Below are 12,072 nucleotides of genomic sequence, written 5' to 3' on the forward strand. Positions count from 1 at the left end.
GGCTGCGCCCTTTCTCCACTTTTCTTCTCCCTGTACACCAACAGCTGTACCTCCGGTCATCAGTTCTTCAAGCTCCTGGAGTTAACAAATGACACCACCCTCATTTGGCTCATGTCTGGTGGGGATGAGACCGCCTACAAGGGGGAGATTGACCATCTGGTGACTTAGTGTGTAAAAAGGCTGTCTAAAGACTGTGGAGATGGTTGTGGATTTCAGAGGGAGCACAGCACAACCTGCCCCCATCACCCTGTGTGGCTCCCCAGTCGACACCGTGGAGTCCTCCCGCTTCCTAGGAACCATCATCAGCCAGGACCTCAAGTGGGAGCGCAACATCAGCGGCCTCACCAAGAAGGCTCAGCAGAGGATGTACTTCCTGCAGCGGCTGAAAAATTCAACCAGCCAAAGGCAATGACGGTGCACTTCCACACCGCCACAATCGAGTCCATCCTCACCTCCTCTATCACCATCTGGTGTGCTGCTGCCACTGCCAAGGACAAAAGCAGACTGCAGCGTATCATCTGCTGTGCCGAAAAGGTGATCAGATGCAATCTGCCGTCCCTCCAGGACCTGCACACCTTCAGGATGCTGAGGCGACCCCTCCCACCCCAGACATAAACTTTTTGAAACGCTCCCTTCCGGCAAGAGGCTGAGGTCTGTCGAGACCAAAACTTCACACCACATGAACAGTTTCTTCCCATCTTCAGCCGGGCTCCTCAACAAGGCCCGGGACTCCCACTGAAATGGACTCTATCACCTGATTCTGATACGGTATTAGCATGAATATACTGTAACTAATGACTGTAAATTTGCACTGCACTTCATAAGTGTAATCGGCTCAGCAGTCTGTACGCCTTCATGTTCTGACATGTTCTGGGGCAAGATGTGACATTTCATAATTGCGAAACAACAGAAACAAATATAAAAGGAAAGAAATACAAGTCAGCATGTGTAATGAAGTGCACAGTTAACCTTGATGCCGGGGCAGTGGGCGAAGAAGGCCTCGGGGCTTTGAGAGTGGTAAAGTGATCCGTGGCCAACACACCCCCACGGAGCTCGGATGGTGAGGTTCCCACAGTCAAACAAGTTGCCAGAGCGATAGCGGTACTTAGCTGCTTCATTGACTATCTGGAAAAAGACCAGAATAATTCAGGTTAATAAAACAAGATGAAACAACAAGATGAACCTTTAATCATCCTAATGCCACACCTGGGTTGTTGCGGCAGTGAGAGCAGCAAGTTTTTATATGTAAAAAAGACAATTAAAACATTGTCATGAAAAAAATGAGGTTACAATGAATGTATGACAGTGTCATTTTTATTTGTTGAGAGAAATGATTTAGCAGAAACTCACTGGGAAAAAAAGATAACATTTATTTATTTTTTATGAATCAAGACCACACTGGTGGACACCAGATCTTGGCATTATGTGCAGACCCATTTCCTCTGCTATTTCTCTTAAAGCTATTGAAACCCTGCTTTATTTTTAACGAGCAGAATCACCTCAAATGTCTGATTTATTTTACTTACTTCTACTGTTTGTGATACTGGGCTTCCTCCAAAAAGGTGTCCCAAGTTTTCTTCCTTGAAACTCAGGTGGACTGTTAATTCAACGTTTTATGTCTCTCTGAGGTCAGTTTGGACTGCTGGATTGTTTTAAGCGAGAGCACAGAAGGAGACAGAGGGAGCCCACTCAAGGCCTGACACCAAATATCTACTGTTACTCTGCATTGCAACAGGAGCCTGTTAGAAAGTGTCTCCAGTATCAGGCTCTGTTTTATGTTTCCTTGACATAGCAGGGACACACATTTATCTTGTGGAGGGCGAGAGCACACAGAATGACACTAGTGTCAACATGTATGCATGGTCAAACAGAAGTGCAGCCCACTGTCCTGCTCAGCCTGTTAATGCCACATTAATCTTTCTCAGGAGAGCATGTAGACGTGGAAAAGCGAGTGAGTGCCAGACTGTTTTTTTTTCCGTTTCTTTTTTCTCTGCTATATGTTTTTGTTTTTGAAGATATTCAATTTTATATGTTGCTCAGAAGTCTCTACACAGATGTACTTCTTCATACGTTAGCATGGATTATTGTGTTTGTAGTTGTGGAGGTGTCACAAGGAAGCAAACCAAATTGTTATTACGAAATCATGACCACTATTGTTAGAATGATTGTTAGACTTTTATTCAGTGATAAGTCTTTGTTTGTGTGCAACAAAAATGATATCTTGGTTGCACTTCGTCCAAAGCCCTGCTAAAGTGAAACAGAGTATGCTCACACCAGGCCGGTGCAACAAGTATATTCCAGCTCTATGCTCTGCGTTTGTGCAAAGTATATCGACTCAGAATGAGGAAGCAGCAAAGTGACCTTCAAACTGTAGTTGCTAGGTTCATGCATAATAAGCCTTTAGATTACAGACATCTCCCACAGAATTTTTCTGTGGGAGATGTCTGTAATCTAAAAGCTAAAACCTCAGGCTAAAGGCATAGTCACTGTGTCTTAGCTAGCCATTCATTTTTTATTTTCAGGGTAAGTGAAGCCACTCAGATATACCATCATTTGGCATGTGAGTTGTACTATATTTAAAAATAATGATGGTGAGATATCCTTTGGCTTAGTACTGACAAAAATTACTAATTGTGTAAAATGGAAAAAAAAAAATCTATGCATGTTGTTTTTTTTCCTTTCCTCTACTTCCTTTTGTGAACAAAATGTAATGATTTTTGTCAATAAAAACGTCCATATTACGTCTATATTTTTGCTTTAGTTTTAGTTTGAAAGAAAATTCCATGCGTTACTTTGTGGTAAAAATATGTAGGGACTTCTTGTCACTACACTAATTTTAAGCTCTTGTCTTGCGCTGACACTGGGTTAGCCTGCAACAGTATGTCACTGAGCAAGGTAGTGTGTCTTACCTGGTCAAAAGCAGGATAGATGTAGTCAGCAAACTGGATCTCAGCAATGGCTGTGGCACCAGCAACAGCTACACCAATACCGAATCCCACAATCCCCTGCTCGCAAAGGGGAGTGTTGAAGACTCTGTCCTTACCTGGAGACAGTAGAAGAGAGGCAGAAAAGACAGAAAAAGAGGATGAAGCAGTGGATAAGGACACCAGCTGGCTATTGGGTGAGCAAAAAAAACCAAAAACAGGCTTGGATTGCTGAACGGGCCGTTGCATGTAATAATTTATTTGGTACCATTGATCAAATCTGTAGAGTGGCTGAGCAACTGCATGTCTTTTTTTGACAACGGAGAAAGGCCAACGCCAAACGTTTGAGTAATGAGACTTCAAAGAATACTCCTCTTAAATGCCATGCAGTCCTAAAATAAGTGAGGTGACAAGCTGATGATTCTTCCTCAGCTGTAGCTAACCAAGTCTGGGATGCACACAATCCCCATAGAGTAAAAACAGAAGAAAAAAAATATTTCCATTCTCCACCCTATAATCTGAAAAAGAGCCACAAGAGTGCCGACTCTATATTTGGATTGCGAATGTTATTTTTGCTCTCATCTTTGTATATTTGCCAATCCGGTCTTTTTTTGGATTGCTGGGAAGTGAGAGTCTCAGTAGTGTGACTCTGCCGTGTGTACCATGCTCTGGCTCTGTGCTTTCAAAGTTCAATTAGCAACCGCAGCACCACAAACCCTTAGAGGAATGAACAATTAAGTGATCAAAATTTAATGCTTTGCCTCTCAGACTGAAGCCAACCTCAAACACGCAGCTGATGTGAAAAAAAAAAAAACAGTAAATAACATGTGTGTGCGTGCTTCTGTGTGTCATTAAAGCAACAAATCAACTAATACGAGGAAAATACAATCAAGTGATGTTAAAATAACTGTGTAGTTTGTGAAATGTGTCCTACTGTCGACTGTCTGTGCCTGAGTCTTAAATGCTAATTTAAATATTTCTGGGTAACTCGCTGTCTGACACCGATGCTGCTTTCAGTGAAAAAGGCTAAACGCATCGGTGAGAGCGAGTCAGAGCGTGGAGTCAATGTGTACTGTTTTTTTGTTGGATTTTTTTTTTTTTTTTTCCAGGGAAACAGCACTCAGAGGTAGCCACGAGCCCACGGCGGGAGAGCTGGATCACTGAGGTGAATGCATCAGCCTCGTAAAAAGCCATTCGTATAGTGTCGGCCCCGCATTAACCTCTGTTCTGTATAATGGCTGCGGGTGGCAGAGGTGTGCACCATCCCTTTCAGTAGTGAGAGGGATAAAAACAGCTTTGCGCTCGTCGCTGTACACAAGGATGAGATGGAAAATAATGATCCCTCTCCAAAAGGTCAACACTTCTGACGTCAATGAAAACAAAAGGCAAAGCCGGCTACTGTAGGATTGATTTGAGACTACTCGCTATTAAAAAAAAACACACGCACACAAATAAAAAATAAACTGGAAACTCACATCTAATTATTTTATACTCCTTTTATAAACAAGAAAAACAATTAAACCCACTGTGACTGGACAGAGGAGACAGCGGGCTGTTTATACTGTTTGGAGAGAAAAAAGTAGGGCTCACAAATGGGTTGATCCTAGAGAAAATGAGTTCTAAGCACTAACTGTTATTCTGCTTAGCACCAGTATTGGACATCCATACAGCCTATTTTACATTAAAATCTGTATGATGCTAAAGCCCCCATTAGGTATTTCTGTCCTGACATGGAGTCACCAGGGTCTTTTAGAGGCTAAATCCTTATTGAATAACACTGGGAAGATACATAAATGACAAACTGAATAGACTATAGATGCAGGTTCTGTGGGTTCAAGCTTTAAAGCAAGCTGTAGTAGGAGCTTCATCCCAATAGGCCTTTTTCTTAATGGGGGAACATTTGGACATGTCACAGTAGGAAAGGACAGGTGGAAACAATAAAATTAATGACAGCTGAATTCCGTTTAGCCACTTTAGTTTCTGAGTTCTGGTATTGTGCATGCTGGCTCACTGTCGTGACTTACTGGGACACTTGAATAGATGAATATTAGTAACACCTGTGATTCTCCTGCTGCGAAAAGTCAAAATCTTTGTTGTGAAAAAGACCTCATTTCACATGATGAAAAACACATGCTGTGACCAATACTGGATTACTGGGTATTTAAGGTCGTATTTGAATTTTTTTAATAAAGTTTAAAAAGTATGATGAATTATCAGTCAGTATTAATTTTTCTTACTGAAATTCTTAAAAATCTTCAATAGGGATTCCTTAAGTTTGTTTTTAAGGAACTGTGACTGTCAGCCGACATATACACTAATTTCACAAATTCATTTATAAGTGACACAACTGCAACCACAACTACTTAAAGGATTAAACTCACAGAAAACAGAGCAACATCAGTTTACGCTATATGTGCTGATTTACCCTTTAAGGACCCGAATCATACAGAGATTTGTAGCATATAAGGCAACACTTTGCTATTATACTTCAGACTTATTCAATGGCTCTCAAATAGTATTTATAAAACATCTCTCTTCTCACATTCACACAAGCAAAAAACATCACAAAGAGATTTTTTCGCAGGGGCTTTTAATCAGAGGCGACATTTTTAGGATCACAGGTTTAACTAATGACATTAACAATGGCTCTTTTACATTTAACTGTCTCAGTAAGCCATGCCTGTGAGCCAGCATGCACAATAGACCTTTTTTCACAACAGACATTTCAAATTGTCACAGCAGGAAAAGCACAGGTGGAACTGATAACATTAATAACGGCTCAGTTCCATTCAAGTGTCCGAGGAAGCTGAGCTGTTGAACCGTCAGGGTCATCAATTTGGAGAAACTAAATGGGATTCAGCGATCAATAATGTTATTAATTGCACCAGTGCTTTCCCTGACTTGAGATGTTAAAACGCCTGCTGTGAAAAAGATCTATAACAGTCAATAAATAGATTATAGCCACTAATTATGTTATTTATTACTCCTGTGTTTTTTAATGCTATGAGTGTCAAAACGTCTGTCTGTGTTACTGTAACTACATTATTGGGTAGATCCTCTTTAGGAGGATGTTTCTGATCAACCTATAAGATTGTTTTAATGTAGTATTTCAAATTTAAGTAATATATATAACCATAATGGCCACTGTGATACAATATCACCTTACTGTATAGACTTTGCGAGGCTACCCTGCTACAATGGACAAATAAGTGCAAACGGATCCTTCTGGTCCTCTAGGTGAACAGTGAACAGCAATATGACCTTGCAAGAGAGGTGGGTGAGCTTCTTGAAAGTGCTCTGCTGTCACCTAGTGGCGAAATCATGTAAAGCAGACAGAAGAACAGGTTGCTGACTGGTTTTTAGCAGACTCAGCAGTAGTGGCATTTGAATGGGGGGGGGAATCAGAAGGTGAATGAACTCCTTACCATATTTGTCTCTCAGACCCACTGTGCATCGGAATACTCCACCAAAGGCCACGTCCTCCCCAAAGATGACTGCCGATAAACACACAAAACAGTCAATGATAAAAGTGCACAGGAAAAAAAAAATACCTCATGGAAAATCAGAACATGAGATAGGAGACAGCCAAGAGCCCCTTCAATCTTCTCAAAGTAGGAAATCACCCCTTACTGGCGATAAATGTGACAAAAGTGATTCATTTTTGTCCTACTTTTAGGACTAGGAATAAAAGCAATTTATCTTTTCTTTTTAATTTAGGAAAGTACTCTGATCTATGCTGATATTTAAAAGAGCTCCAGCTGTGTCTTAACCTGTGTGGAGTTGCCAGGAGATGGTGCTCTGTTAAAGACATGCCATAGACTGTAAAAAAAAAAAAAAAAAAAAATAGACATAGCCACCGTGATGTCACCCATTGGTTTGTCGGCTCCCATTTTGAAGCCTTGAGTTCAACATTTTATGAAAAATGAAATGAAATGACCATATTTGGATGATAGGCTGGAGTTGACCCTCACGCTAGTGTTAGCTGCTAGCTTGGCTAGCGTGGCGCATTTACAGTCTAAGGTTAAAAGTGAAAAACAGGCTTAAAACAAAATACTGAACAACTCCTTAGATGGTCTTTTAGTACAACCGAACACTGAACAAGACAAGACAAGCATACCCTGCTTTATCATCTATTGTCCAAATGTGATCATAACTTACAAAGTGAACATGATGTTGTATTGAAGAAGACTTGAAACTAGCGATTGAGACCATAAACTCATTGGGAAAGTGTTTACTGAGGTAATAAATCAAGTGAAAATTAGGGTCATTTTCTCATAGACTTCCATACAATCGAACTTTTTGGAGCCAGTGGAGTTGGCCATTAGAGAGAATCCAGGCTTAAGTCACTGCCCCATTGGTCTCATTTTTCAGACCCAGAGTTTCCATGGATGTATTATAAGAGCTGGATACCGGACTAAAAATGGCGCCCATTCAGTCCAATAATAATTGCTCGCCTGGTGCATACGCCAAAAAAAGTTTCTAGCTCCTGGGTTTGCCTCCATGCTGTGCGGCCCACTGAATATGCGCAGTAGTGACCCCTGCTTGGCCCATAGACTTTACATTGTGATGACGTCACAGATTTTTAAAATCGCTTTTCTCAGCTTGAGGAAAGTTTTACAAACATAAAACCTCCAAGAATCAAAAAGTTCATAATAAAAAGAGTCAGAATTGATGTTTGCAGTTCAAGGTGTCCTGTCAACAGTTTTACAGATGTCTGTTTTACAGTGGTTGTCTAAGGGGAAAATGCTTTTTGGGCTGCAGGGAGATTTTTTGCTGCAATACCTCGAGTGGCCACTGGGAAAAATTGGCTGCAAGGCTGAGCAGCGGCGCCTTATCCAGCTCTTATTATACATCCATGAGAGCTTTCTGCTTGAGAAATGCACACATATTCCATAGGAGGAAGAGATGTTCATTGATGACAACAAGCTTATTAAAACATACAGTTTTGGCAAAAATGTAATATTATTTTGACAGATCCTTTATATGATGCAAAAGTGAACACATGCTTTGTGTACAGAAACAGCAACAGGAAAAATGCAGCTTTGAAACAATAATAATGGGTCAGTCAAAACCAACAGTTTCAAATCCAACTTTGATCACTCTTACAGTGCCTCAGATAATGAACTCATTCACTTCCCACCACTCAGTGTGAAGTTCTGGAGAAACAAGCCACAGTCATACAAATTGTGGGTTCATCTGTTTAATAATTCATTCATTTATTTGTTTAAAAATAACGATGGCAGAGCTATATGTATATACATCGATCAGCCATAACATTAAAACCACCTGCCTAATATTGTGTAGGTCCCCCTCATGCTACCAAAACCGCTCTGACCCATCAAGGCATGGACTCCAAAAGACCTCTGAATGTGTCCTCTGGTATCTGGCTCCAAGACATTAGCAGCAGATCCTCTAAGCCCTGTAAGTTGTGAGGTGGGGCCTCCATGGATTGGATTTGTTTTTCCAGCACATCCCAAAGATGCTCGATCAGATTGAGATCTGGGGCATTTGGAGGCCAAGGCAACACCTTGAACTCTTTGTCATGTTCCTAAAACCTTTCCTGAACAATTTTAGCAGTGTGGCAGAGCGCATTGCTCTGCTGAAAGAGGCCACTGCTATCAGGGAATACCATTGCCATGAAGGGGTGTACTTAGTCTGCAACAATGTTAAGTTGGTGATACGTGCCAAAGTAACATCCACATGAATACCAGGACCCAAGGGTTCCCAGCAGAACATTGCTCAGAGCATCACACTGCCTCCCCTAGCTTGCCTTCTTCCCATATTGCATCCTGGTGCCATCACATCCCCAGGTAAACGATGCACACGCACGAGACTGTCCACATGATGTAAGAGAAAATGTGATTCATCAGACCAGGCCACCTTCTTCCATTGGTCCACGGTTCAGTTCTGATACTCACGTGCCCATTGTAGGCGCTTTCGGCGGTGGACAGAGGTCAGCATGGGCACTCTGACTGGTCTGTGGCTACGCAGCTCCATACGGAGCAAGCTGCAATGCACCGTCTGTTCTGACACCTGTCTATCATAACCAGCATTAACTTTTTCAGCAATTTGTGCTACAGTAGCTCTTCTGAGGGATCGGACCAGATGGGCTAGCCCACATGCATCAGTGAGCCTAAGGCACCCATGACCTTGCTGCATAGATATATAGATCTTATGCTGCTTTTGTTTTTGTTATATAGGTCTTAAAAAGTGTTGACTCACAGTGACACCCCAGGAGGAAAGCATGTGTAACTAACACAAGATTTTCATTTACACATCAAGATGGACATACAGTCCAATTGTAAGCCAGTGCATACTTTAGAAAACTGCATGATTAACCGTGCAGTAACACGGTTGACATTTTGCAGATTTTAATCCATAACAGCCATCACTTGTTTTAAAATCCTACCTGCTGTGGGATCAGAGGCAAGAGTGTTATCCAAGGCACTGGTAACTGACTGGAACAAGTTCATCTTCTGGGTGGGGCCTAAAAGGTTTTTTAGAAGAAAAAGCAACACACATTTTTTAAAATTTTTGACACAAGTGACAAGTAATTTCCGTACACACAGCATTTGGATGTGACAAGCAGTTTGACACAACTACAAGTAATCATACCAGTTATTGCAGGAAAAAACACATTAGGAAACGTGGAAATGATTCTGTGCCTTCAATGGACACACACTTCTTCGTAACAGAATGAGGAAGAAAATATACTATTAATTTTTCAGCACTTAGTTTTGTTAACCATGCCAACATCCTGCTCAAATGTACTGTAGAATAAACATACCTTGACTGTCCCACATTATGAAACAGCTCTAAAACAGGTCTGACTGGACCCATAAAGATATCACTGTTGTGTGTGAAGGTGTTCTTAACTCTTTAATGTCAATATGTTTAAATTTAGTAAATTACCCACCAAGCAGAGTTTTCCTGGTAATAAAATGTCAACCTTGTTGATATCTTTAGTTTGGCAACTGCCCCTACTATTTTCATTCACTGCAACGAATCACAAAAGTCTGAAACAAATGTGCAGAACATGATAAAGTTGAGTTCAGATCAGCTCGTATTGAAAACATGCTGCTTGATAGATCATTTGAATGCCAAACCTATGTCACTTCAACCAAGTACTCAGGTGTTTCGCTTTAACCAGTGACCGTGTTAACTGGTGAGTTTGAGCCGAAGGGTTGAAACTCATCCGGTTGTCGTGGTGATGACAGCTGTTGAAAAGCCTAAAAGCCTTAAATTATCTCAAATTTAATGTTCAATACAGTATATATTCGTTTGGTCCTTTTTTCCTACATGTAATTTAAACGGTGCGCTGACAAGTAGCATTCACATTTCTTGAAGTCACTTTTAATGTGGGCAAAAATGTGGTTTGGCGAGCAGCTGGCGTCTTATCAGAAATTTGACATTGTACAGATTCATTTGTTGAGAATGAGCCAGTTTCCGATTGAGGATAACAATATAAAGCTCTGAAATAAGCTTTAACTGTGCTGCCAATTTATAGACTAAGTTACAGATATAATTCCCACATTATAATAAACGTTACGTGAGGTGAATGAGTCTAGCTGAACACAGTTTAACTTACGTAAATGGTTGGCGTAGATATTAAACACAGATTAGTATGTATTTAAAATTAATTAAAGTAAAATTAAAGGCTTTTAGGAGGACACCTACGTGCTCTGTTCGAGTTTTCAACTGCTGCAGTCGGCCGAAAGTCACCAGTTAACACGGTCACTCATTACACCGCAACACCGGCTTACCAGCAATGACAGCAATTAATTGATACTAGCGTTTACAATATTTCATTATACCTTACAGAGGGCAACACACAGTATACCGTGGTTAGGAGTGAGACTTTTAAAATACGACATGCTTTGTGTTAAACTATCTTGCTAACTTACAGGTTATTCATGTTTGACAGCCGAATATAAAGCAAGTAATTAAGTATCGTTAACATTACAACTCTTTAACATTACCCAACCAAAAAGACAAGTGACTTAATGCTGTCAGCGTTAGGTCACTCATCTTTTAAGTTAAACTATGCAAACTTGTGGTGGTAGTTCACTTAACTTTCTCCTGTTAGTATAAACTAGCTCACGTTAGCTCAGCCGGCTAGCCAGCCACTCACCATATTGTGTTGGGACGGGGTCAGGCTGGAAGGTAAAGTGCCCTGCATGCCTACGTTGTGTTTTTGTGCGGGAGTTGCAGCTCGGCGACAGTTTTCGCAGAGTGCCTACACCGGAGATGGAAAGTTTGGGGTTTGCACCTCGTACGAGAAACCGTGCTGCAGCCGCCATCACTGTTGTTGTGACTGAACGGTAAGGGCAAAATGAATCAAACTGTGAAGATCGTCTCTGAAGAGGAAGATGTCTTCACTAGGTGGAGAGAACCTGGATTATATTCCGGTATCAAACCGAAATCTCGATCTATATAGAGATTCTCCTTTGACTTTCTGACAAGATTCTAAATTAAATTCACTACTGTATTGGCTAATACAATTTTGGGACCCAATTAATTTTGTTCCCACTCAGTGTCAATTTACCACAAGTCTTTGAAAGCTAACCAAACAATTTTAACATATTTATGTTAAAATTTTAAGAGCAATTACAGTAGTGAATAGCCATTTAACTCAGAATATATGGTCATAAAATCCCAGTTATCATATAGGAAGACTTTTGAGAAAGTGCAACACAGGCTGCTGTAAGAAGAGACAGGGACGTCGGCTCTCTGTGGTACCTGGGAAAAGTGTCACAGTGAGACGTCTTACTTCTACGTCTACTTGTCAGCGTCCCAGTGCAGATACAGGTCGTGATTGGTCAAAAAGGAGGGCGGTGTGCGCATGGATGTGCGTGCCGGAGGCGATATTAATTCCCAGGATGGCGAAGTCGTCGTCCGTCCTACTCTGCCTCTGATTGGCTTACCCTGATATCCTTACCCTAACCCAAACCAATCTCACTCTTCATGGAAAGACATAACCAACCCAACCAATGAAGGCAAAGAGTAATAGCCAATCAGAAGCAGAGTAGGGCGGGTCATGACTTCGCCATCCTGGAAAAAAAAAAATTGGCGTGCAGGAGAGTTGGGATTCAACCGGGGATGTGAGTCACGCATGCGCCAGCGGGTCCGCCATCTTGAACAGCTAGGT

At 41.3% G+C, this 12,072-nt stretch overlaps 1 protein-coding gene across 1 annotated transcript in view; it reads right to left on the reverse strand.

Annotated features, from left to right (window-relative positions):
- The window catches only part of bckdhb (branched chain keto acid dehydrogenase E1 subunit beta), a 55,303-nt gene extending 44,034 nt beyond the window's left edge, over nucleotides 1-11,269 (reverse strand). The window contains exons 1-5 of the mRNA XM_044359237.1: nucleotides 11,056-11,269; nucleotides 9,334-9,411; nucleotides 6,350-6,418; nucleotides 2,910-3,043; nucleotides 970-1,125 (exon numbers count right to left, since the gene is read on the reverse strand). Coding sequence (XP_044215172.1) covers nucleotides 970-1,125; nucleotides 2,910-3,043; nucleotides 6,350-6,418; nucleotides 9,334-9,411; nucleotides 11,056-11,224 — 606 coding nt within the window. The 5' untranslated portion in view covers nucleotides 11,225-11,269. The remainder of the gene's footprint in view (nucleotides 1-969; nucleotides 1,126-2,909; nucleotides 3,044-6,349; nucleotides 6,419-9,333; nucleotides 9,412-11,055) is intronic.
- Nucleotides 11,270-12,072: the final 803 nt, after the last annotated feature.

This window comes from Thunnus albacares, chromosome 8, assembly GCF_914725855.1.
Source record: "Thunnus albacares chromosome 8, fThuAlb1.1, whole genome shotgun sequence".
In the NCBI taxonomy this organism is placed as follows: Eukaryota; Metazoa; Chordata; class Actinopteri; order Scombriformes; family Scombridae; genus Thunnus; species Thunnus albacares.